General features: G+C 45.5%; 1 protein-coding gene across 16 annotated transcripts in view; it reads right to left on the bottom strand.

Annotated features, from left to right (window-relative positions):
* Window positions 1–852: 852 nt before the first annotated feature.
* The window catches only part of clasp2 (cytoplasmic linker associated protein 2), a 50,530-nt gene continuing 25,202 nt past the window's right edge, over window positions 853–26,180 (bottom strand). For 3 of the 16 annotated variants that reach the window (XM_079175936.1, XM_079175942.1, XM_079175943.1), the window contains 36 exons: window positions 26,030–26,167; window positions 24,159–24,232; window positions 23,947–24,039; window positions 23,682–23,827; window positions 23,361–23,496; window positions 23,178–23,248; window positions 22,962–23,021; window positions 22,783–22,860; window positions 22,416–22,583; window positions 21,304–21,344; window positions 20,726–20,878; window positions 20,092–20,115; window positions 19,452–19,469; window positions 18,324–18,425; window positions 18,029–18,055; window positions 15,239–15,409; window positions 15,012–15,056; window positions 13,687–13,794; window positions 13,256–13,318; window positions 12,582–12,688; window positions 12,413–12,436; window positions 12,017–12,172; window positions 11,738–11,829; window positions 11,589–11,652; window positions 9,824–9,987; window positions 8,906–8,984; window positions 6,906–7,049; window positions 6,613–6,756; window positions 6,387–6,493; window positions 5,657–5,795; window positions 3,885–4,065; window positions 3,567–3,760; window positions 3,341–3,469; window positions 3,019–3,225; window positions 2,654–2,770; window positions 853–2,414 (listed from right to left, as the gene is read on the bottom strand). In XM_079175936.1, the coding sequence (XP_079032062.1) occupies window positions 2,337–2,414; window positions 2,654–2,770; window positions 3,019–3,225; window positions 3,341–3,469; window positions 3,567–3,760; window positions 3,885–4,065; window positions 5,657–5,795; window positions 6,387–6,493; window positions 6,613–6,756; window positions 6,906–7,049; window positions 8,906–8,984; window positions 9,824–9,987; window positions 11,589–11,652; window positions 11,738–11,829; window positions 12,017–12,172; window positions 12,413–12,436; window positions 12,582–12,688; window positions 13,256–13,318; window positions 13,687–13,794; window positions 15,012–15,056; window positions 15,239–15,409; window positions 18,029–18,055; window positions 18,324–18,425; window positions 19,452–19,469; window positions 20,092–20,115; window positions 20,726–20,878; window positions 21,304–21,344; window positions 22,416–22,583; window positions 22,783–22,860; window positions 22,962–23,021; window positions 23,178–23,248; window positions 23,361–23,496; window positions 23,682–23,827; window positions 23,947–24,039; window positions 24,159–24,232; window positions 26,030–26,167 (3,842 nt within the window). In that variant the 3' untranslated portion in view covers window positions 853–2,336. The remainder of the gene's footprint in view (window positions 2,415–2,653; window positions 2,771–3,018; window positions 3,226–3,340; window positions 3,470–3,566; window positions 3,761–3,884; window positions 4,066–5,656; window positions 5,796–6,386; window positions 6,494–6,612; window positions 6,757–6,905; window positions 7,050–8,905; window positions 8,985–9,823; window positions 9,988–11,588; window positions 11,653–11,737; window positions 11,830–12,016; window positions 12,173–12,412; window positions 12,437–12,581; window positions 12,689–13,255; window positions 13,319–13,686; window positions 13,795–15,011; window positions 15,057–15,238; window positions 15,410–18,028; window positions 18,056–18,323; window positions 18,426–19,451; window positions 19,470–20,091; window positions 20,116–20,725; window positions 20,879–21,303; window positions 21,345–22,415; window positions 22,584–22,782; window positions 22,861–22,961; window positions 23,022–23,177; window positions 23,249–23,360; window positions 23,497–23,681; window positions 23,828–23,946; window positions 24,040–24,158; window positions 24,233–26,029; window positions 26,168–26,180) is intronic. The other 13 variants (XM_079175944.1, XM_079175946.1, XM_079175948.1 and 10 more) reach the window with 13 other exon arrangements.

The following is a 26,180-nucleotide window of genomic DNA, read 5'->3' as shown; positions in this document are numbered from 1 at the left end:
CCGGTTTCAGCAATAGCTATGTTGCGTAAGACATAAACGTTATGTCTTTCACAACATATGACTGGATTAGTCCAAACCACTTAATTAACTGCTGTTCACGTTTTACTTTTTATACAACAGCTCTCTGATCTACCAATTAATTAACAATCCTCAGTAAGAACAGGACAGGACAGGAATTGTAGAGATTAAACTAATTTAGCTGTTAAGACAGAAAAGTAATCCTTCTCTGTGGTGGACTTTCTGCCTTTTTTTCTTGTGCGACGGCAAGTTGAATGTTTGGGTTTAGTTGGGAAAACAAGTAATTTGAACAGGTTTAAGAGATTGTGATGGGAATATTTCAACAATTTCAGAAATTGTATGGACCAAATGATTGAGGAAAGCAAAATGAATAATACTGAAGCGAATCAAAGTGTTCTTGTGATCCCTCATCAAAGGTTAGAGACATGAGTTATGAGCAGTTTAACCAAAGAGGCCTTTTCTTTGTTTCATTTGAAGGGTTTTTAGATGCGAGGAGGAAAAAGTATTCAGTGTTTTACAAGAACAAAACACAAAAACATACAAATCATTTTGTGTAACAGATCTGTTCTTTCAATATTATCCCTTTAAATCACCAGCTGTGATATGAGAGAAGAGTTCAGGATCTCTTGGTTTAAAAAAAAGGTACAGCTGGATCTTTAGAAGATATACTGAAGAGGGTTCATCACTGATCCTGGGTCAGTAAGACAAAGACAAATAGTTTAAAACCAAAATGAGTCAATGAATCAGTAAGTAAATATGTGTAATATATATCCCTTTTGTCACTAACATCTCTATCCACCCTTTCACCGCTACAAAAACCAGAAGAGGCAGGGCTCATGATCTGTACAAGTTCTTTATTGTAATGTAAGCACAGCTTTGTAAATGCACGGAGGAAACACAACAGTGAAAACTAGAATGTTACAAGAGGAAGGAAAGAAAGACACGATGAAGAGGAGAAGAGAAAAGGGTGACACGACGAGTTGTTTTCAGAGCTGTAAATAATACATTTCTACAAATTTCTCAGCAGAGAAAAAAATAGGTGTGAGAGAGAGAGAGAGATAGAGAGACTACGGCTAGCGCAACAGAGAGAGAGAGAGAGAGAAAATAAAAACAAGGATGGGCACAGGTGCGCACCCCCCTCTGGGGAACTCTCCTAAATGACAGTTATTGGATATTCCATTTTAATATCATGTATAGATACATATCCACTATGTGATAATACGCCATGTCCTGTCATACTTCATGTAGTAAGCAGCACGCACCCATCTTCCTCCCCATGTTGCCCAAAAACGGCGTGAACCAAGATGAGCCGGGAGAAACGGAGGACACCATGAATTCTTCTGAAAGGGGCGGACATTGTTCACATTAATTTAAAACCCCAGTCACACTATTATGACTGTCGATTGAACTCCAATAAAACCATTTTTTTTTCATAAATTTAGTCTCATGCATAGCCAAGCACAAAACACCTCCTATACTTTGGAATCAACCCCCATGTACTGTCTCCTCTACGAGCAGGCGTGAACCCCGCTGTGACTCACGTCAGTGCTGCGCACGGTTGGTTGGTCGTACCTTTTAGGCTAATCAGCACCTTTTTGAAAGAGAGAAAGTGTGTGTTTATGTGTGTGTGTGTGTATGTGAGAGAGAGAGCGAGAGAAAACTCCAGACATTTAAAAACCGCTGCGGTAAAACCTCATCGCGTAAAATAAATCCAAACTATGACACAATGTAAATTTACATTCCTGTCTACCTGGCCTCAGTTACTCACTGTTCAAGAAAGACACAAGACGGCACCATTCGTTCGTCTCAGCCCTGTTCTATGAACCAGACCTTCAAAATGAGAACCACGCAGACGCACTTCCTGTTGACATCAAGATGTTACGCAGAGGGGAGACTGTAGTGTTCGGGATGGAGGACGGACATTTCATATCTTCATCCTCGAGTGGTTAGTGACAGACCTGGGTGTGACTGGATGTGTGTTGTCTGTTTGTATTTAAGGGTTCAGCTCAGTCTGAGATCAGGGTGGATCCTGGGCGATGGTCAGAAGAACTGCAGCACTCGTCTCTTCTGCATCGCAACTCCAATCTCATAGTGGGGCAGGAAATGTATGAGGATTGTGTGTGTGTGTGTGTGTGTGTGTGTGTGTGTGTTTGTGTGTGTGTCTGCTGGCCAGAGTGCAGGGAACGTGTGGTTGTAAGCAGGTTCCTCCGGTGAAAGAGTGTTAGGATGTCTGTTTTGTTCTCGGTCTGTGTGGGTGTGAGTTCATGAACTGATGTTGATGTTCGGTGGGCAGAGTTGCAGTTCGTGCGCCGTGTCTCCTATAGGCCCTCAGACGGAGGTTCACCGCCGCTCGAGCCAGACTGGGCGCGCTTGATGTACAGATTCAACAGCTTCAGCTGCGGACAGAAAAACAAGACGAGAGGGTAGATGTGAAGAAGTCTGTCTCTAGAGGTTGAAAGGAAGTCATAACATGGTGAAAATCTGGATCGCAAGCAACAAAAGAGCGCACTGGTCTCTGTCTAGAACACCGAAAAGGTGTTTACTTCAAAAGTGTCTCAAGTTCAACCTGTCACAGACCTCATAACTTGGCGTGTGAAGACATAAGGAGCTTGCACGGTAACACAGGTCAGGTTACCTTGCTGCTGGAGAGTTGGTTGAGGTGCGGTTTGAGGTCCTCTCCGATCACTGCATAAATGGCCACCAAGCAGAACACACAGGCTTTCCTTACACTGCTCTCAGAGTTGTCGTAACCCTGTTCAAGCAGACACAATAGATTACAAACCCGCAGGACACTTTGGTGAAAACAAAGGAGTCCGCTGAAGTATTCGTGTATGAGTGTGTGTGGGTGGGGTTTGAGGACGGGAGGTGCATTAGTTTTACCAACATAAAAACAACAATTCCTCTAACTTTTAATACATAATAAGCCCAGTATTATACTTCTAATAGTGCTGGATCATGATGTTCAGCATCAAAACTAAACTGTGTCTGTATGTGTGATACCTGTATGAGTCCTGGCACTATCTCAGGCAAGAGGCTCATCAGGCCCTCGCGGGGAACCCTCTCCACTACTTTGGTCTGCATCTTGATGGCAGCGAGGTTGATGGGGTAGTCGGCTGACTGGATGATGGGACACAACACCTTGACACACTGGTCTGGACTGATGGACAAAGCCAACATGGCTGCCGTCTCCTCCGCTGCTCGTACCACCTGCGGGAACACAAACAAAGTTATTTGCCATCCCTTTATTAAACTACAGAATAACTTTTGTACCATCTCTTCACGCTCTCTGAAGTCCTCATGATTAAAAAAAGCCAAAACGTACCTCCTTGTGGGGGTCTTTGTGAGCCTCCAGGGCCTTCATGATGGTGAGCTCTGCGTAGTTTTTGAACCTCGAGGGCTGCTTGCTGAGAATCTCCCTCAGCACCCGCAGAGCCAGCGTTCGGATCACATGCTGGGAGAATTACAAGGATGTCAGTTTAAAGGAAAGAAGTTGAAGTTGGCCTGTTTGCACACGTGTCATCACAGAAAAAGGAAGCCGGCGTGTGTACCTCTCTGTCACTCATCGTTTCCATTAGGAGCAGCAGGATGGTCTTGAAATGTTCGTCCCACACCTGCAGGGTGTTCTCGCGAATCAGCTTCAGCAGTTCGCACAGCGCTGTCTTCCTCTCCTCAATGCGCTCGTTGTGATTGGACAGCTCTTTCAGCAGCTCGGCCACCAGCTCCGATTGGTCCAGACTGCTCTCTGTTAAGAGACAATAGACGAGAAAAAAAACAAAAAACAAACACGGGACAGTTATCATACGGTTTGTTTTGAGTGGTGCCGTGTGTGTGTGTGTGTGTTGTTCTGTCACAATGTGTTCGCGTACCATCTGTGAGCTGCTCGGAGTCGTCCATGCTGGAGTCTTTGCGGCTGTGTTTGAAGGGAGAGTCGGAGAAGTGCTCGCGGGCTCCTCGGGGGCTGGAGGAGAGCAGGGGGGTGTTGAGGAGGGACGTCTTGTTGTCCAGAGCCATGCGGCCTCCGTCCACAAAGTCTGTCCCGCTGTCCCCCTGCAGAGATGAAATAAAAACCATCGTCACTGCAGTCAAACATTGTTTGCTTTCCCCGACTGCTGCACACAAAGGGAGGCAGCGCCGACAACTTATAGTCACTAAAGAAAGTAAAAAAAGATTTATTCCTCTGAATCACATGAGCGGGGACATTTGGGTGATCTTTACTTTGTTGAAAGCATGTAGTTCTCTGGATGAGATTAAAGGCCGACCTGAGAAGGCTGACTTGGGTGGAACCACCCACTGAGAACTGGTGCATGGGTGAAGAGGGTTAAGGCGCTCTTATTTCTGTGTATATTTACACTCAAACCACTCAATGCCACCATCTGAGTGGTGGTTTGAGGAGTCACGTGTGCCGTGTTTGGCAGGCTGATGACATGTGGGCTGGTTAGATTTCAGATATTTGTCACGGGGAGAATGTCAGGGGGTCACACCTCTGTACTAGAGTACACCATGTCCTTTAGAGGAGCAGGGGAGGCTGAGGGTCTGCAGAAAGAGCTGACACGACGTCTGAAGTCATACGTTTGGACTGAACAACACTTGTCGAATAGTAAAGGGAAGGTTGTTGTTGATCACTGGGATCAGAACAGATAATACACGTGATTTTTATTAGAGATTTAAGTTCAGAGCCTTCAGTCTCATAAACACTTGATGTAGGTCTCTGAGTTCCCACACTGCAGGGGGAGTGGTGGAACAGATCACATTTCAGGGTCAGACACAGTTAAAGTAGCTGGCTATGTTTGTGTGTGTGCGTGCGTGTATGTTTACACCTTTGCAAGTTCTTGGAAAACATGTTGCAAGGCTCAACTAGACATAGATCAAAACCCATTACTGTTTAAGTACCAAGTGAGATACGCCTGTAGCTTCGCACGCATAGCAAAAATGATCAGGCATCCAAAGTGAACATGGAATACTTTGTCAGATCTTGTTTACATGTTGGTTGATCAGATATTTAAATCACAAACGTGTACCACTGTGGCAACGGTTGTGTATGGCTGCTTGTGTCACGGCAGAATTAAACAGCTTAAAAAAGTAAGACAAAAATAGTTGTGCTCCTGTGCCAGAAAAAGGCATCTTTCTGATCAAAGTCATTAGTATTTCTGAAGAATGTAGGCGCTGATTGAACATTAAAATGCATTCAAACTATTTTTTACTCTTCCGACCACTTTCCACTACACCTCTAAACATCTGCTTCAGTTCCAACAGAAACTACTGTCTGATTGCAGCGGTTGGCTCCTTTGCAACAAGCAGAGAAGATGAAGTGTGAAACTAGCTTTGTGGTGTTTCATGAATGTTTCATGAATTCCTAAAAGTTGGCAGCCCGGTCGTTTTTTAAGCCTCCTCTTCAACACCACTCTGCTTGCAAACTTTGGCCGCTGTGCTTCACACAAACCTCTGTAAATGTTTCACATTTGTTTTCACTCAAAGTTGTGTCGTCATCCCCTGAAAATGTCACGCTATGTCAAATTCTACTTAAACAAAATGGTGTTGCCAAGAATTACAGAACAGTACAGCTCTAGTGGCTCCGTCTCTGTCTGGACACACACTGATGTAGACTTGCATCAACACATACATCACGGCATCCACTCACCTCTCCCTCCCGCCGGTGGAGCGGTTCATTCATGTCCTCTTGGCTGCGGACGCTGAAGTTCTGGATCGCCTCAGTGACACCTTTCAGCGAGCTGTAGATGTCCTCTGAGTTCATGTTCTCTGTGTCGTAGTCAAATGCACTGCACACAGAAGAAAAGGGACACTGAGCCAGGGCTGCATGAGTGCAGAGTCTTCAAACCGTTTTACTCCACGTAGGAAACATACTTCATGCGGTGTTACATTTGCTTCGACGACCAAAATTTTAAATCGACATTCAAACAACAAAAACTGTACCGATCATATAAACCCAAGGAGAAAAAGAGGCAGTGGGTGTGTCGTGATATTTAATAAATGAAATATTGATATCATGTTAATAATGCACATTTGATATTGTGTAAATAATCCAGAGGCTCTTAAATCAGACTCTCCACCTCCCTGCAGTCGAATTTCGAGTGTAAGTTATTCGCCAAAAAGAGACAAAACGCACAATAAACAAAGTTGGAGATAAATTTGACTGACTGAAGTATCGCGATAATATTGTTATCTGGAAATTATTTTGGCCATGACAATGGTATCGTGATATTTCCGGCCCACTGAGCCACACTAACTAATGTTGTCTCGTCTATACGCACATCTGTAGACTTTGCTCTTGTCTCCTGCGTACACGTTGTCCTGTGTTCATGCCAATATGTCAACTATTGTTCGATTTTCCAAGTGTGAGTGAGCGTTACCTTGGTGAGGGGGTGTTGTGGGAGGTGTTGGTGGGGGATGTGACCGGGCTGGACCAGCTAGCTGGAGAGCGGGGGGTGTGGCGCGTCAGAGGGCTGCCCATTGGTGCCTGAGGAAGAGACAAAGAACACACAAGTTCAGTTAGAAAAGAAGTCTGCGATTAATGCAGCGGTGTAATGATTCACAGCCGTAGCGTACTGTGTGTGTCTGAAACACTCCCTTCGTTACCTGTGCAGCGTTGCCAGTGTTCTTCAGATGGTTTTGAAGCAGCTTGGTGGCTCCGTCCTGGAAGGTTTTGGGCAGAGCTGCCAGCAGCATGGTGAACTCTGGAGTGTTGAGCTGGAACAGTGAGATCAACACCGACTGGGCCGCCTGTAGCACAAAACATCCATCCATCCCAGTCAGAAAGGGTTTGAATCGCTATCGTTAAGTGAATCAAGTGACAGTAGTTCTTTCCAATATCATGAGAATTAACTGTGGGAATAATGTTCTGAGCTGGTGCAGGTTTTGTGTGTCAGCACCTTTCTGACGTCGGAGCTCTTGGGTTCAGTCGTCCACGTGATGATGCGGGAGATGGCGAGCCGAGTCTCACTGGAGTTCACAAAGTCTGGAGCTTCCATCTGTATCGTCAGCGTGTCGATATACTTCAAAATGGCCACCTTCACCTGTAATACACAAATGTGCATATATAGGACTCATTAGTAAGTTGACTGATAACAAAGATACTGCATGGCCAACATTCACCTGCAAAAACACAAATAGAGTAATAACAAAACTACACACACACACACACACACACACACACACACACACACACACACACACACACACGCATGAAGACGTGACCACCAATGTTCACAGACAACATGTACAACCGCAGCAGATTGTGCATCTCTTGCAGGTCTGAAAATCAAAATGATCTGATGAATCAGTGAGAGAAGAGCAAACGACAGTCATGGCCATGCTTCATCACAAATCAATCAAAAAGAAAAGCGATGACAAAAACAAAAAGGAACCAATCAACGCAAACATCCGAAGCGCCACAACAACTGACTCCTGCCCTGATTTCCTTCCATCTCTTTCCATATGGACCAGAAACTTCCTCCAAATCACTTAGCAGCATTTTGCGCGCGCCCATATAATTGCTCCCCCCGGAGCGCACTGACCTGGGAGGACTGGCTCCAGGCTGCGGCCTGCTCGTCTAGAGAGCAGGCGTGGCGCCGCGCTCTGGGGGGGAACAATTTAACCGCGGGCCCTCCCCTGCCTCGCCCTCGCCCTCGCCCGCAACACGAGCTCCGTACGGGCTTCAGAGAGAAAGAGGAGAATCACCGCGTCAATCAACGGAGAGAGAGAAAGGGGAGACGAGGACAGGGGCAGACAAGAGAGGAAGAGGGAGCAGAGGGAGGGAGGGAGGGAGGAAGGGAGGGAGGGTGCAGAGAGTTTAAGAGTAAAAAGATTGGAAAGTAGACTTGGGCGATATTTCAATTTTATGATATTATTCTGAAAGATCAGATGGCCACATGATGGCAGCCAAGAGCTGTGATGCCTTGTTAATTAATACAAAACAGTTTATGAAGCTTCATGCAACAGTTTGTAAGATGGATAATGACTAAACATTATATTAGGATCCTTATAATGCGAGTTTACGTGTCAGCATTGAAAGGAAAGTACATGACTTGATCTTGCAAGTCACGTCGGGCAGTATGTTTAGGGTGGGTTTGGCTTTTCTATTGTGTGATGTTGAGATCTTTTTCTGAAAATTCAATTGCGGAAACTGCTTTCAGATCAAATAAGCAGATCCAATCCAGTGAATTGCATATCAGAAAGTACTTCATCACGATTGCAAAAATCCCACTGATCACCCACAGACATAGTTCTACTGTCTCTCAGTATATGTCGTCATAGTGCCCTCTCCTAGTCTGTGATGTGAGCTGTGACTATCAAGAGTTTCCTCAGGTCTCAGAGTAGCTCCACGATCCAAAAGTGTGCTTCAAGTGGCCACTTCCTCTTACAGCATGGAGTGAGGACAAAAACAACAGCTGACAGCAATAATAAAAAGCAACGGCAAGTTATCTCTTAAATGAAAAAATGGTAGGTATAAAGGGGTAAGGAGAGCGAGGAGGAGGAGGGATGAAGCAGCAAAGCTTGAGTCGAAGGTAAGTAGTGTGTGTGTGTGTGTGTGTGTGTGTGTGTGTGTGTGTGTCTGTGTGTGTGTGTGTGTGTGTGTGTGTGTGTGTGTGTGTGTGTGTGTGTGGGGGGGGGGGGGGGGTACGAGAGCACGAACAAGAAGTTAGAGGAGGGAAAGCTTGAAGGGAGCGTCCACACTGTAGCAGAGCAGAAAGCCAGATCAATCGCTGTCCAATCACAGTCCAGGATTCAGGGCAGGCATGAGGTCACATCATTGCAGCCCCCCCCCCCCCCCCCCACACACACACACTCAGAACTTCAGACACTCCACTATCTTACTCATTTACACACACAATATATGAACATGTAATTCACACACACACACACACTTTACCTTGAGGTTGGGCGTCTGTGTCTGGTCCACAGTGAACCTCATAAGAATAGTGAACTGGAGGTCGTTGGGGAAAGACTCTCTGTCAGAGGGAGAAAACACACATCTCATGAGTAAAAGGATGAATTACTGTTTATACAAAAAGTCAGAATCAAACAATGATTTGTGTGTAAAAACACAAGACAGAGAAGACAGCATGTATATGAGATACTGCCTGACAAGATGTCCATTACATAAGGGATAATAATCAGTGAGTAATTATTGCAAAATGAACCCCGACAGGGTGAGCAGATCCCTAAAGCTGATTGTGGACACCTCGAAGGGCATTATGCTGCTTATACCACGCTCAAAGGACAAATGAAAACCATTCATATATCTAGTTTTTCTGTTTCCCTGCTAACATACTATAAGGTTTGTTCATAGAGTTGCTCCAGTAAACAGGACAAACCTTGAAGCTAACGTTGCGCTAGCAAGATTCAAAGTCGATAACATTGTGTACGATGGACAAACAGTAAATATAAGTCGCCAGTATGTTTAACAGCAAGATTAGCGAGCTATCCAGCCAGCTATCGTTGCCCCCAAATCAATATCAAGATCTTCACAAACAAACTGTCGGCCGCAGCCTGGACTGGTGAGTTGAATAGCGGATGATCGGTTCAGAGGGGCAGTGAAACTTACCTCTCGTGTGTTAAAGTCGCCATCCTGTGGTGTTCAGAGGAACTAATGTAACACTCAGCATTGTAAATAACATATTCTGAGTCTTTTGTAGCCAGTGCATTAACTAATTAGTAAGTGTCCGTTATCAGACATTAACGACCATGGTATAAGTGACAAATAACTAGTAGGTTCGGATACTTATGTCACCCATGGGTGAAGAACTTACATGCCCTAATGTCTGTACTGTGATAGTGTGCCACCCACCGTGTGACATCCAGGGCTCTCTGCACTTTGGCCTGTACGGAGCCCAGCAGGTCCGCTCCCATCTTCTTCAGCAGCTGTGTGAGCAGGACGAACAGCCAGTCCTGCAGATCTTCCTTGTGGACCAGGATGAAATCCACCAGTGTCTCCAGGAACATGCTGAACACCTAAACACACACACACACACACACGCACACGCACACACAGGGACTCGGGTCACTCGACAATTCATGTTTCACGCACGCATGCATGCAAGTAGTCCTGCATTTACAGTGTTATTACAGGATACAGGGAGGTTATGCTGGCGTATCATGTGAGAGTAGCATTAGTTCCTCTTGGGAAGTTAGTGGTTATTCACTCGTTATTGCAGCAGCACACTTTGATTACCAAACTTAAACAACTTGCTTAAATAATGCTTAAATAATCAAATTAATATTAATAATATTAGAAAACTACAAAAATGACACAGTTAATTACTTAAGAAGAATCAACAACCACCAATCAGACTGTGTGGTCACCATCTCTACATGCCGGTGGATGATTTCAGCAGGAAAGTGTTGTTTCAAGCAACCGTATGTGAGGTAGGTTAGTGAGTGAGGTCTCCATCCAAACACAACGTGTAAATACAGTAACACTGATTGGCCAAACTTACTCTCTACAGAGAGTTCCAGAGTGAGGTGGCATGGGGAGGGAGAGAGAGACACATCCGTTAGCATCCTGAATGAACTCAACGTCCGTGTGCACGCTATAAAACTCCACTTTCTGTTCCAACATTTGCAAAAATGGATATAGAGTCAAATAAATAAGAGCAACAACGTTCATTAAAACGTCCAAGTGATGTTTTGTGCACTCTAGGAAAGAACTGAGAGAGACGTTAATAAACATGGGAGATGAGAAAGAAGAAGTGAGGATGGTGTGGGAGAGACAGATGGAGGCAGGAGAGGGATCCAGGGTGAGATGCAGTACCTTGAAGGAGGCTGAGCTTATACCGGATTCTGCCGTGCCGTACACTCTGCCGGAATCTCGCTGAAATTCATCAAATCGTCAAACGTCAAACGAGGGGGGATGGGGCTCACACACCTTACGACATGTGTGAGACAACGGGCACTCCAAAAAAAAAAAAAAAAACGCCGAAAGGAAAGTGGCAATGTTAGAGAGGAACGAAACGCAGCTGGTTAGTCAGAGAGAGGAGCTGGCAGCCCAAAAAAGATGCGCTTATATTGAAGTGCGTCTGAGCGTGTGTGTGTGTGTGTGCGGTCAGTGTCGTCGCTTCAGATTGCAGCCGGGGGAGGGGGAGGGGGGGGGGGCAAAGAGAGCGAGCGCCAGTGAACACAGTGAGCACAGCCGGGGGATCGGCTGCAGTGACAGAGCAATCCCACAGGACGGCGGAGAGGTGTGAGGTCACACGTAAACTCAGGTGTGGCATGCCGTTAGATGACAGTCCACCGCACACTCTGCATGCCCGTGATTATGTCCGAGTGTGAATATCCATGCGAGTGTACAAGTGATAGTATAGTTTGACCAGTTTATCCTCTTTATCTCTAAACTTATTTAAAAAAAAAAAACGATTTAACATCTGTGAGTGTTGAAATGTGTCCGTGTTAAATCGATCCTTTGTGTTTGTTTTGGCAGAATCCGGTACAGTGAAGGTTGGTGGGGATAAAAAAAATAAAAGTGGGTGAAAGATGAATCTATTTGAGATGATATCGCCAATGAGTGAACGCTGTGTGCGTCTTTGGGTGAGTACTTGCGCCGTATGCACTCATACCTTACTGTGAGGGTCTGCAAACATCCGGGTGAAGATTTCACACAGCCTCTTCAACTCCACCCGACTGCAGATCAAAAACAAAAACGGTTAGAATGAAATCAACGATCGCGTTGATCTTTGAGAACGCAACTGCCTGCTCTGTGGCTGACCTGAGGGTGCGTTGGTTCTTCAGCAGCGCCTGCAGGCCCAGAAGCCCCTCCTTCCTCTCCGACCAGTTGGCACTGGCACAGCGGTTCAGCACCTGGCAAGAACCACAGAGACCGGTTGAGACTTCTATACAGGCACCGAGGAAGTAATGCGATTAAGAAATGCTGAGCCTGACACAGAAGTGTCATGGCTTTCCAATTATTGTTGTGGGGCTAAAAAGTCTCTTTTTGTTTTTTGGCTTATATTATGGATTATATTTATGGCTGCTGTTGCCGACCAACCTCAGCTACGTCTTCCGTCTGTCTCATGTATGTGGGGATGGCTCCTCCGTTCCTGGAGCTGTAGGACCTCTCCGAGCAGGCGCTGGATGCATCGCTGTTGGCGTCGTCGTCGGAGTACATGCCGTAGTTTTCGTACCGCCGCCGTGCTGGCTTCTTCTGCGGGTGGAGGACAGAAATCCAGAGGAGATGAAATTAAGCTGAAAATGAAGACAGAAGTAATAACAGGCACAGGCAGAAAACATGCACTCATACACCTGTTTTCAGAGAGCACAAACACAGCTAAACACACACACACACACACACACACACACACACACACACACACACACACACACACACACACACACACACACACACACACACACACACAGGTAAGAGGCAGGAGAAGAAGCTGACCTTAGACCGGATGTCTCCCAACAGCTGACAGCATTAAACAGAGGTAGAACCAGGGGTTAGTTAACACACACACACTCCAGGAGATGTGAGCTGCGCATGGTGACAGCTTACTGGAATGTGAGCAGTTATTATGTGTTTTTATGTTTATGTGTAGTACGTGTTCTCATACCAGAGCATCTGCGAGAGCCTCTTCTACGTCGGAGCCCGGGTTGAGGATCTTCATGGCGCTGACTGAGGAAGAGAGGCGACTGGACTGGCTGATGCCAAAACCCGATCCTGCAGAGAATCAGATAGAAAGAGAGGAAGGACAGCGAGAGAGAAGAAACGTTAGACACCAAACATCGCTAACTCCCTTCTGTCACTCGTCCACTGATGAGCCGCCACTCTCCTCCTCATCCACTCTCAACCCACACACACACACTACATTTCCCATGAGGCAACCCTGTAAGTTGATGGGATGACTTGTTAGGTGACACCGCAGGTGCTGCTGGGGGGGGAGAAAGTATGATTGACAGAAAACACTGAGGAACATGTCGGCCTTGCAGGAAAGGGGCGGAGCTGAATAAAGAAAACAAATGGTAAAAACTGGCAGAATGGTTGTCAACTGGCAACGTAACGGTCGGAAACATGCAATTCCACTGGAAGGTTCGACATCCTGGAGCAGAATACGAAAAAAAACAACATAAAAACACAAGAGGCTGATGGACAAGAACAGAAACAAATAATGTAGGAGAAGATGCTTGGCACTAAAGAGAACAAAAAGAAAACAGGTGAGCGAACACACAGTAAGGCGACGTGGGTGGGTGGGTGAGGTACGGAGAAACAGATGTACTCAGCCTTCACCTGCAGCACCAAAAGCATCAGGTGTGTGGAGAGCTCCGGTGGAGCGAGAGTAGCTCCGCGTTGCTGCAACCAAGATTAGAACACACATACAGAGTTTAACACTCGCACACACACACACACACACACACACACACACACACACACACACACACACACACAAGAGACAAACACACACACACACACACGACCCCAACACTGACCGAACAAGGTGTGAGAGTGGAAAGAAAGGCTGAAAAACATGCATGTGATTGTTTTTCTGATGTTAATCACCCTCAACTTTTTATACTGTTGGGATTTAGTGTAAATCAGACACTAAATGTAAATAAAAGTCTGTTTTTGTTGTTGTTTTGAGCTAACTTTATGTATACAAAAAGGTTTCTGTTCGTTTTTGATAATTGTGAGTTGACTCGTCATCCCTCCTGGCTACTCACCGAGGGGAGTGAAGGAGCGAACGGGGCTCGTGTCGCGGCTGCTCTCCCTGCTGGCCTCTCTGCTGCAGCCCTGACTCATACTGGGCCGAGGGATACGACTGCCCCGAGCTAACGCCACCCGGGTAACAACACCGCACCGCAGCAGGGGGAAAGATGAGGGTGGGGGGGGAAGAAAGAACAGCGGAGGGAAGAAAAGTGGTAGTAAGAACACAGAGGACAAGGGGAAGGGACATGAAGAAGACAAGAAAAAGACAAAGAAGAAAGACAAACATGAGCGGTGACAAAGGAGAGAGAGAGAGGACAGTACATGGATAAAGACATGAATAAGACAGAACAGGCAAAAGTGACCAACTGAGAGAATAAGAGAGAATAAGAGCACAGGTGGAACGGCTCCCAGGGAGCATCTCAACAGGTTTTAGTCACTTCCTGTTTGGGATTTTCGTGCAAGGTTTGATCGTTTCAGCTCGTCTGTAAAATGTCCACAAATACTGAAAGCCCCAAACAAAAGTTCCCCAAATGTGACTTTGTTAAATTGATTTGCCCAACTAACAGTCACATATTACATTTGGGTGCAATATTATAGTTTCCTAGTTCATGATCAGAATTTCAGGAGCTGGAACTAGTGAACTTTGGGCACATTTGGTTCACAAAAAGTAACTTAAACGGATGATTAATCATCAAAATGGTTGCAAATTAATTTGAAGTTGATTCATAATTGTCTCAGCTCTCGTTGAGATGCACCCAAAAGAAGCACAGGACTGCTGCACTCACGTTTAAATGAAACGAACAAAGTCTGATAATCACGTGCACCCTGCAGAATGCACACAAACACACACAGAACAGAAAAGGAAGTGATTTGAGATGAATTAAGCGATCGAGGGATGGGTTCGAAAGGGGAGGATCTGCTTTTTTTTTGTTTTTCATCCAGTAGCATCGCAGTCAACTTCACCCTTCATTGCTCTGTTCGTCAGCATCTACCCAGCCAATCAGGGTTAATCACAGCCTGCCGGGGGGGGGGGGGGGGGGGGTTACAAAGCCCTGATGCAGCTTCACTGATCCTGCCAGAAGGCTCGCTCATCAGCCACCGACAACAGGTTAGTAAAGACAGGGAGGATCTGCTGATCATGGACACCCGTCACCGTAACAGCGCAGCCATGAAATCAGAGACAGGTTAGAGAGGAGTCGGCTCTGTGAGGCTTGATGGAGGGATCGGGATTGTGAGACTTGTAGGGATGGATGGAGATAAAGAATGAGGGATGATTTTAAGATGGATTTGAGGTTAAGAGATGGACAGTAGGATGGTCCGGTCGAGGTCGGAGCCTTACCTCCTCTGCTTGCTCCGTTGTAGATGGAACTAATGCTGGAGGGAGCTACAGGACAGAAGCACCGGGGGGCAGGAAGGAAAGAGGAAAGGGAGCAGGAGGGGAGAAAAAGACGAGATCCAAGGATAAGTGGACGATTGTGTGTGCTGCGCCTAAGGGACCACTGAGTTTTTATAACCGAACCATCATGAAGCATTTGAGCTTGTTGCAGAAAAGACACATTTGCTTACCGACTGACAGGCGGGTGGGGGAGGAGTCTCTGGAGCAGCCCTGGCTACGGGGGATTCGGCTGCGTCTTTTGTCCCCGCTGGACCCGGCCAGCACCCGGTGGGCCCCTGAGCTCATGGTGCTCAAGGCCGTACTCGTCAGCACACGACCCGGGGAGCCACTGCGACTGCCGGCTTCAGAGGGGACGCAGAGAGACAAAACATAAAAGACAGGAGAGGAATAAAGTCAGAGCTTTGATCGGGCAACAAGAGGAGCTTAACAGGGAGAGCTGCAGAGAGACGGAAGCAGTCGTCCCTCTGATGTGAGGAGCTTACTGTAAGAATGATGACAAAGACAGTTGCTACTGCCCTTAACTTGGTGGGACTAGTTTCCAAACTCTTTTTTTGTAAATAACATTCACCACAATATGTTAAACATACACAGAACGTAATGGCAAACGTTACAATGTTTGATGTTGGAAAGAGGATCGATGGGGCTCGGAGAGTTTGAAAGCCAAACCAAGAGGGAAGAACACTTTACAAGTGTCGGCGCCTATTGGTACAACATCTGTCATACATATGTACATTACAACAAAATAAATACATTTAACAATTACATTTGAATGATAAAAAGTGACATTTTGACTACACGATGGTTTACAGACAGCTCTGTCGTCCTTTTTTTTTTTGGTCCAAATTGAATACGTAACATTTGATGACAGAGGTCTCAATATTCTCGTCCCCCAAGTCGTCCCGTCTCCAACCGCAAAGCCCACAGTGTGTCTAACTCTACGACGACTCACATTACTATCAACCTGAGGACACAACAGTGGAGGACAAGCTGCTCGGAGGTGCTGAATGAGTGTGAACAGACGTTTGAGGAACAAGCTTCAGGGCTCCACACATGGAGACCGGAACTGATTTCAGCGTGACTGACAAATGAGCACACAGACCAGACTCTCTCAATCTCTCAGTGACTCACGAAAACTCAACTAAAGACACACACACACACTTAAGACATGAAAGAACTGCTTCTATGTACTAGTACCTAGTGACACAGAGCTAAATAAATATGTCTAATTGCTATTTGTTACATGGAGATTGTTCTATTATCTTGATCACCACTTGTGATTGAACATAACACACGTTTATATCATGGAAAGAAGACTTGAACCTCTCTTTGACATTTGATTCTTAGATTTTAAAGTCAACTCTACCTTCCTTTCTTCCCTCATCTCTTTATATTTACAGACACACAAAGTTAATGTGGATTAAAAAAAATGCCAATTTTAACAAAATAATGTTCCAAATTATTTGTTCGGGATCTAAAAACAAATATTTTGGAAATTAAATTCCAGTTAGGAGAGAAGTTCGTCCTTTTTTTTTTTTTTTTTAGGCATGAAACATAAGACACGAGGCTCCCAAAGCGGTGTGTTTAGCATGATCATAGAACAGCCAAGTTTACAGTCTGTGACTACAATTCCCAGCATGCCAGAGTGGGAGGAGCTTTAAGTGACCTTTCTGGGTGCATGGGAAGGAGGGGGGGGGGGGAAGTCAGGGCAGCAGAGAGGAGGCAGTACGGATAAAAAGAAGTAGTGTTGTAATCTTACCACCAACAGGGGTAGCAGACTGAGATCCTGAGCCATTAAGCCCATTGGTTGAGAGGAGGGGGGAAAGCAGAGGCAGGGGGGGAAAGGAACAGCAGATTAAACCAGATGAATTATGGGTGTTAGCGCAAAAAAAAAAAAAAGAAAAGCGTCATGGGAGTCAGAACACAGAGCACGATGGGAGCGCATCCCGGTGTTCCACATCGAGAATGAAGGCGAAGCTAAAGCACTCCATTTATTTAAGAGGAAACAAAGTATGTTGCTCAAACAAACACACTGAACCAGCTGCAGATGATGGGCTGGGAGAAGAAGCAGTGCATGTTGGGACAGCTGGCATATGAATCAAGCGAGGCCTGTTCACAATGGAGGAAAAGAAAATGCCCAAAAATGTCCACACACTCGATCACACACACGTAGAAATCCTCCGTTCAGCTGCTGTTCCGTCTGTTTCTGTGATAAACGGTTCACATCAAAACTAGCACGTATATGCAGTTTGGTTTGATTGGAGTCTGGTGGCTTTGAGGAGAGCACACTCATTGTGTTTTGTATATTTGAATATAATAGAATATTTGTCGGATGGAGCCGATTAAACACCAGTGACTACTGCAGAGTCGTTGTCCCCGGAATGAATGCTGAATGTAACCGTTCTGTCTGCTGTGAGATTTTGGGCTTTGAACCTTTGATCAGAAACCTTCCATTTGGTCTCTACAGTACATGTCCAGATGTAATGTGGGCAGTGGGCTGTGGTCCAATCACTGTCCACTGTTAAACTTCAAACCAGGACCAAAGCATTATGCTTTAAGCTGCAAGTACTCTTGGAAAGCAGGTACACACACACACACACATATACATATACACACACACACACACACACACACACACCTGCTTTATGTGTTGCAACAGTAGCTCGCTCAGTTACTTAATGTCGGTTGAAGTATTTTTTAATAACCTACACGACAGCCAGAGCAGCGGAAATAAACTGTGCACTACACCATACTCAGTGATGAGACACAACATGCATAGAAAAACACACACACACACACACACACACACTAACTCCTCTTTACACAAAACACCTTGATCAGAATGAGAGCGATAGCAGGTGGACCACCATTCCCACTGTGGTACACAGATAGATAGACACACACACACACACACACACACACACACACACACACACTCCGACTCTGACACACAAACAGAATACCTGGTGTGCAATCGGATTCTTCGGAACCTGAAGGCACAAAAACATTCACATAGAGCTTATCGTCACCGTGAAGGCAACAAATAATGATAAACTACAACAAGAGCCAGAGAAGCTACAAACACACTCTCAAAGAAGCTCACACACACTCACACACACACACACACACACACCGATTCTGTTGCTGTGTTTGTGTTTGTGTGATGCGGTCAGTGGACTTCCAGAACGTTCCAGTCACAGCTGCGTTTAAGTCATGCTGTGTGTCGGTGGAGGGGGAGGGGGAGGGGGAGGTACATACGTTGGGACTGAGAGACCATCTTAGTGCGGCTGCGTCCTCGTGAGTCCACCTGGCTGGACACGCTGCTGGCGGTGGACAAGGGCTGCTTGGTACGTACACGGCCTGTATTATGTGGAGGGGAAGATACTGTAAGAAAAAAAACTAAACACACACACACACTGCTGCACATCTAGTTTGCAGCTGGATGATGCCCAGAACCCAAGAAGCACTACGACTGACGAAAAGCCACTAATGCTGGAAGCTGCTGAACGGACGTCAGATCCTAAACTAAACACTCAGCCACACAAGACACAAACACCAGGGATGCTTCAGTGGATCAGCAGGTCATGACTCTGATATTTAGTTATCTTATAAGTGTAAGTCCACCCCCGTGTCTGAGCGAGAGAGGGGTTAATGATTCAAAGCATCGATAAGTGCAAAACGGTGGACTCTACATCAGAAAGGTTCAGGGCTGATTTAAAGCAGTAGATGGCAATTTGAGCCATTTTCAACCCATGAAATACTGATTTTAATACATTTGGTAATAAATGTCAATATTAACACCAGCATTGGTGCATTTTATTACAGTACAGTCGTATCAATTAACTGACTGCTTAAAGAACATGTTAAAATGTGCAGCACCTTAAGTATTGAGTGATTTAAATCAGATATCAACCAACTTCTTGCAGCACTTTGCGGTTCACTGTGAGATATTACTGCAACAGTTCAGAACCATAATTCACTTCAGCCACAGCAGAGCGTCATCCGACCCACTTAAAGCTGCAATTTCTGGATTTGCTAAGTCAAAATACCATCAGCACCATCAATGTCGAATTTCACTATTTAAAAACATCTGATTTTACATTTGTGCCGTTTTAAATTGAGGCTGCCGCTACAACAATGTCAATATATTGATTCCTGGTTATTCCTCCGTAGAGGTCAACAAACACTGAACACAATTTTGTCCACTTTCCCAACAAGAACATCCCTAAAACACACACACACACACACACACACACACACACACACACACACACACACACACACACACACACACACACACACACACACACACACACACACACACACACACACACACACACACACACACACACACACACACACACACAAACCTAACCACAACCTTACCATTGTCTGACCTGGTCCCTACAGACAGACAAAGAGGGAGCAGGTTGTAAAAAGTACACTTCACCTGCACGTTTCACACTGTTCATACTGTATTTATATCATATCTTCCCTTTACTATGTAGGTAATAGATATATATATATATATATATATATTATAATATGTAGTACTGTTCATCCTCTATGTACTCTGTAAATTACTCTGCTATCTGAACTTCTGTTTAGATGCTAAAACGCATTTTGTTGTCAAAGTATCTGAACTCTGCAATGACAATAAAGTTAAATCTAATCTGTGTATCACAGCACGACCCCTACACATGCTAAGTATGCTAATAAAGCCTCAATAACTGATCGCTAAGGTTTTGACCTTTTTCTGTATTAAACACAAGATTAAACCGTAGCAAAGCAGAAGATGATCTTAAGATGTGTATTTAATTTGATTGATGATGTGATGAGTAGGAAGGTGATACAAATGAGGGTGTAATGTACGTTTGACAGCAGGGGGCGCTGTGGCCACACGCTGCAACAAAAGAAGCTGATTTGTTGGACTGGAATGAAGTGAGGAAAGGGAAAAGAAGAGAAATAAAAGAAAAGAAAAGCATAAGCAGGTTGTCGCTGGTGAAGCAGAGTGAGATGATCTTACCATCCGTTTTATCAGAGGCATCATCTTTAGTGGGAGAGAGAGAGAAAGAGAGAGAGAGAGAGAGAGAGAGAGTGGGAGAAAGAAAAGGGAAGAAACAAATGGAAACAAAAAACGAAGGATTGATACAAATGATTAATAAAAGTAAGAGACACAAAAGGAAAAGGGAGTCCAAAAAAGGGAAAATGAAGATCAAAACAGAAAGTGTCAGTAACATGAAACACAAAATAACGAGAAAGTATTCAGAATGAAAGACGGAAAACAAGAGAAGAGACAGAAGAGAAGAGAGGAGCACAGTCTGTATTAGTTACAGAGCATCTGGTAAAAAGGGAGTAGATGCAGTGGTCAACATCAAGACAGAGAGAGACAACAACAGAACATGCACACAGACAATATTCATACCAAAACATGTACAGGAGACATCAACAGGCAATGAGGAGGCAGCAGGAGAGGAGAGGAGAGAGGAGTGTGTGTGTGTGGATCCATCCGTCTGTAGATGTGGCCAGCGTTTATAGAGGATAACGTTCACTTCAACCTGTCCGAAGCTTTAGAAGCACTTCCTCTGAGCTGACCTGAGACGACTCCTCCTCCTCCTCCTGTCTGATAACTCGTCTAGCTGGACTGACCGGACCCTTACCCAGTGAGGAGTAGGAGCCAGGGTGCAGGCGCCCTGCTGCCCTGGTCTGTCCGACGTTCCGGTGCTTAGCGACCGCTGCTGCGTTAACGTCCACGTCACTACGGGAGCGCTGCAGGGAGGCCGACGACGCCCCACCCTTTGAACCCGAAGGGACTGATAGGACAGCAGCAGGAGCAGGAGGAGGAGGAGGAGTGTGTTGGAGAGGGGATGGGAGGTGATGAGGGTATAGATACATCACAAAACACATGCAGGCAACCACACTACTCAATACTGATACCATACAGAAGTACACAAACAGCCAGACACATGTACGCATGTGTGTGTGTGTGTGTGTGTGCGTACATGTGTGTAGTAACATGAAAACAACGTGACAGGATGTGGCTGTACGGACACAGGCAGATGTAAATGAGAATGATGGGAAATGGCTCTGTGGGAGCTGATGTTTGTCACAGTGTGTGTGTGTGTGTGTGTGTGTGTGTGTGTGTGTGTGTGTGCGTGTGTTTCCACAGGAGCGAGTGAGCATGAGATTATGTGTTTGAGAGAGATCGCACGTGTGTGTCCGAGTGTGTTCGACTCACCTCGCCCTGGAGCTGCTGACCATTTAGAAGTCAGAGGCCGACTGACAGAGGGGAGAGAAAAAGAGGTCAGTCCACAACAACAACACACACACACACACACACACACAACGCAAATTAATGCTGGGTCACAGATCAAATGTTATTTCATTGAATATCAGTGTAATTACATTTCTTTGACCCCAAAAAGGCTTAGTCCATAATCATCAAATGTAAACAAATACAAAGTCAAGCGTAAAAGACGCCAGGAAGAGTGCAAAAAGAAACTGGGTGATTCAGAAAATGTTACCGAACTCAACAAACAGTATTGATCTTTTTTTCCTGAACAGCACGTCAGTAGTTTAACGATGTCTCGGTTATTAACGGGGACCCAAACAGAGGTCAGTTGTGTAAGTTGTGCCCTGAAGCCAGCATTTTTACATTTATTCCAGTTATTCTAATCAATAATCTAGTTGACTGATTATATGTATTGATCCTCTAACATATGATTTGTTCTCTAATATAAATAAGAACTCCAGATAGAATAGATCACGATAAATATGTTTACTGTAATGCTGCTTATTCTCTAAAGGCTCAGCGAGACTTCAAACCCTTAGTGTCCACATTGAACACTTTTCACTGACAGCGAGTACAACATATAAATTGGTGAGGCAGGAAAGCATGTAGTTCTACTTTGCTCTATATTCAGCTTGTTTTCGAAGTGAAATACATGCAGAGGAGGCAAAACAATGACAAATACAAAGACTGAAAATGCCCTTAATAACCGCCTCTGAATGTCTATTTAACTTCTGCAAAGCCGTAACACCGGTGGATGAAGTTACTGGTGATTTGGTCTTTGTCTTTCGTCCATCGCAATGAGCTTTTTTTTGCCTGATGCATGCAGCAGAACAGTCACAGTATGAGAGATCGGAGGGGAAAGGGGAAAGTAAATTGAGGAGATTTGATCCATGTGCAGCAGTACGTCCACACACGGGGTCTTAAAAAAACATTTCTCAAAATGATTCCTGCCAACATTACATCAATCTTCATTTTCAAGACTGAAATGTGGTCCTAAGGTAAACCTCGATGTATAAAGTGAACCATGGAGGATGGATTAGAGCTGAGCGTTTGATTACTTGAGGCTCTCTTGAGAGGAGGACGAGGAGCGGTCGCTCTGGGGAAGAGAGGCCACGCTGCCAGAGCTCTTCAGGCAGGACTGAAGGGTCTTCTGGTACGACGGCTCCAACGAGTTGTAGAGAGCGTCGGTCTCCGCCGGGAAGTGGTTCCTCAGACCCCAGTAGGCCCTGAGAGAGGATGCAGAGGGAAGAAGGGAACAGAGAAAAGAAAGGAGGAGAGATGAAGAGAGACAAAGGGTGAGGGGGGGGGAAAGATGATGGGAGGAGGCAAAAGAGAGGAATCAAGGGATTCAGAAGGCGGTGAGATATTTAACACTACTCGTCTTTCATGTAATTCAATTTTCAGAAACGCCTGCGCGTGTCTTACTTGCGAGCCTCCACTCTGGCCTCCGAGTCTGCATCTCGAAGTCCCTTCTTGATGCTCTCAACCAGAACTGCCGTGTGCCTGCAAAAGGGAGAGACACAGATGTACCAAAAAAAGAAGGTGCGTTGAGTTTGAACAAGTAGAAAAAACAGGTTTCAAACATTGTGAGAATCAAGCCTCACCTCTCCAGAGAGTGGGTTTGCCATTCCTGTAGCAGAAGGTCCAGGAAATCATAACAGCGCCTGGAGATGACACATTGTTATCGTTCTCATTAACGCACATTACTTAACAGCACTATTAAGACCTTAAAGCTGTTAATTATTTGAGACCTGCTCAATACTAAACAAGGACTTTGTATCGCTGTGGTGTGAACACCAGCGGGCTTTTGTTAATCTCACCTTCTGACAGCCACAGACTTGCATGTGCAGTTGCTGGCGATCAGGGGGATGAGCCGGGGGACGTGGGTGTGCTGCAGAGAGGAGATGTGCCAAAGATGTGAAAAGGGAGAATAATCCAACAATCACACAACAGCAGCAGTTAACACCGGCCGCAAAGAATTTATAAGTTCTGCAAAAACTCACCCGTATGATGATGCGAATGGCCAACATGCCGGAGGTGGCCATGACTTTGGCACAGTTGGGGATGAGGTTGAACAGGACGGGAACGATAGCTTCCGCTCCGTGGTCAAATTTGTTCCCCAGCACTGATGACAGGTAGCTACAAAAACACACAACACGCACGTGTTATAAAAACGCTTCCCTGTGAATCAATGTACCGAGTGTCTGGAGTCGTGATCGAGTGGAGGATTTTGGACACAGCCCCAGATTGAACGGGTTCTCATGATTTTGTTTTTCCTCTCGCTGCACATCTCGCCAACAGCTGGATCTGTAATCAGCACTCACGCCACAGTGATGCAGGCCTCTCGGACCACCTGTGAGCGCAGGTCTTTAGCGGACAGTTTGAAGGCTCCGTCCAGCAGCCGTAGATGCTGGTAGAAACAGTCGTAACTGGTCGCGCCCGCCACCAGCAGTGAGCGGACCTTCTTCATCTGTTACAAGAAGCAAAAAAAAAAAAGACACCAACAATCATCAGCGGTGTGAAATAAAAGGTAACTTTATTAAGACAAGTGAAAAGAAAAGTGTGTGTGTTAAAGGTGAAAACACTGACAGCGCTGGCTCTCTGGTCCCAGTCGTGTTTGTCGTCAGAGCAGATCTCACGGATCTTATTCAGGTTGTCTTCAAGATCCCTCGCCGAGTAAATCTGCAGCGAGACACGGTGAAGGAGAAACAGGAGAGAAGATGAGTGAAGGACAGATAAAACGTCTCAGACAGTCTAGTCTGGTTATCAGAGGGGATGAATGTGTGTTCATGCTGGTGTACCTGGACAGTGGGGACATCTGTGAAGGCTTTAATGAAGTCCTCTTCATCCACTCCCCCTGCACTTTCCTTGGATCCTAGAAAATCAGAGCAGAGTGGATTAATAAACACGTCTGTGTACGTTTGTGCATTTATACGACAGCGTGTCGGCCTTCAGATTTCTCTTCTGGTTTGGTTTTGTGATTGTGGTTTAAACACACGCACACACTTCCAATTACACCCACGCACACACACCCACACATTTAGGTCAGTGGGAGCTGCCTGTGTTTCTAATGGACTTCCTGGCTTTAATGGGCCCGTCAATCATATTTCTCTGGGGGGCTGGATGCTCTGTGGACCACACCTCCTGCAACTCCTTACTCAGGAAGCAGAGAGGAGGGAAAGACGAGACAAAGGAAGCTAAAAAAAGAAGAAGAAAAAGCATAGAAAATGATGAAGAAAGCGAGCAAAGAGGAGCAAAGAGGAGCTGAGAGGACGAGAATATTTCTTTTTTATATTAAGTGACACAGACGCAGTGTTTTGGGAGATCATAATGTAGAGATATGAGCGTTGACCAGCCGTGTGAGAACAATGTGCACTGCTGACATAAAGCAACCACCTTGTCCTTGGAGAGACGTCATGCCATGGTGCTTCACCTCTCAGATATGGTTTTAGATTTATTTTCAAGCTCTAGGCTTTTTAATCTGCCAGTTATTGGCAAAATAGGAACACCGTTCTTCTGTCGGTTGTTGCCAGTGTGCGTGGGAGTACTGTCATCTAAATGCAAATACAGACGAGCCGGCCTCTCAGCGCCGCCATCATGGAAACTAGTCCGACATGCAGTGACAGCTCGACAAACTAATTCCTAAATCTGAAAAACTAAATGACAGAAATGTTTTACAGCTGCAACCGTAGAACAATAACGAGTGAATATCAAAAATCCTCAGCAACGGTGGAGTCCGGTATTTTCCTTTTCATCACATTAAACTTAACAAGATCAAGGCTTTAGACCTGTTGTTCAGCGTAAGCAAAAAAAAAATACCCAGCATGCCCTTCACCTCAGCCTCTAACAGCAGCTCCACGATCAATAAGACTGTAAAGTGACTAAAGATCACACCCTTGTGTTTCCAACCAACACAGCAATGTACCAGGACTCACACAGACCGCTTGCTTGTAAAACACTTGTGTGTGTATGCGTGTGTGTGTGTGTGTGTGTGTGTGCATGTATTAATGACATTGCTGACACAGACGCAACAGCAGGCAGCAGGAAATTGACTGCATGGCCGTGGGAACGTCGCTTTCTCCCGGCAGAGAGAAAGAGACGGCAGAAATCAATACACGCAAAGACGGAGCAAACAGAACCGTGCAGCCATCGACAGCACAAAGAAGCCTCGACAGAGAGGAGGAGGATAGAAACCGTCTCTGCAGGCCTGAGTCAACCACACACATGAGTCAACAGAGAGACTGTCACTGTGGACGGCCATGTCGTCTAAATAGTCCGTCTCTGTGCGGTGACCAGCAGTAATATCCTGTCAGAGAACCTTTACAAATTCTGCTATTAGTGGTGCTGCTTTGTATTTTTGACTTTTGTGATTCCAGCTTGGAAGTTTGCTACCAGTCACTTAAGTTCCTGTCTGTTCAAAAGAAAACATTTCCCGTCATTTCCTCATAGAAGGAGGATCCTGGATCCTTATAGACGTGATGCACACTGGAAAACTGGTAATGGTGACTTCCACATAAATAAAAGTAAGGTCTTCTCTTGCTAATTGTATTGATACTAATAATTTAGATTTGCCATCAGGAGCCACAAGTCTACTCGTCATGAATGAATGATATAAACCCCATCCTCTCACTGTATTCATTGTTTGTGTGTAAATGTAGAGGAAGTTAAATACCGAGCTTGCCCCCGGTGGCGCTGGGCCGGCGTGCAGAGGACTCTGCCGGCTTCTTGGGAACTTTTGGGACCTTGAAGGCAGCCTGGGCTGAGGAGGAGCGATTCCCATCCACGCTGTCGTCATCTTCAAAACTACGATCTGTGAGGAGAGG

This window comes from Pholis gunnellus (genome assembly GCF_910591455.1).
Source record: "Pholis gunnellus genome assembly, chromosome: 16".
Lineage (NCBI taxonomy): Eukaryota > Metazoa > Chordata > Actinopteri > Perciformes > Pholidae > Pholis > Pholis gunnellus.
The sequence above is the reverse complement of the archived record's forward strand: the minus strand, read 5'-3'. Positions and strand labels throughout refer to the sequence as shown.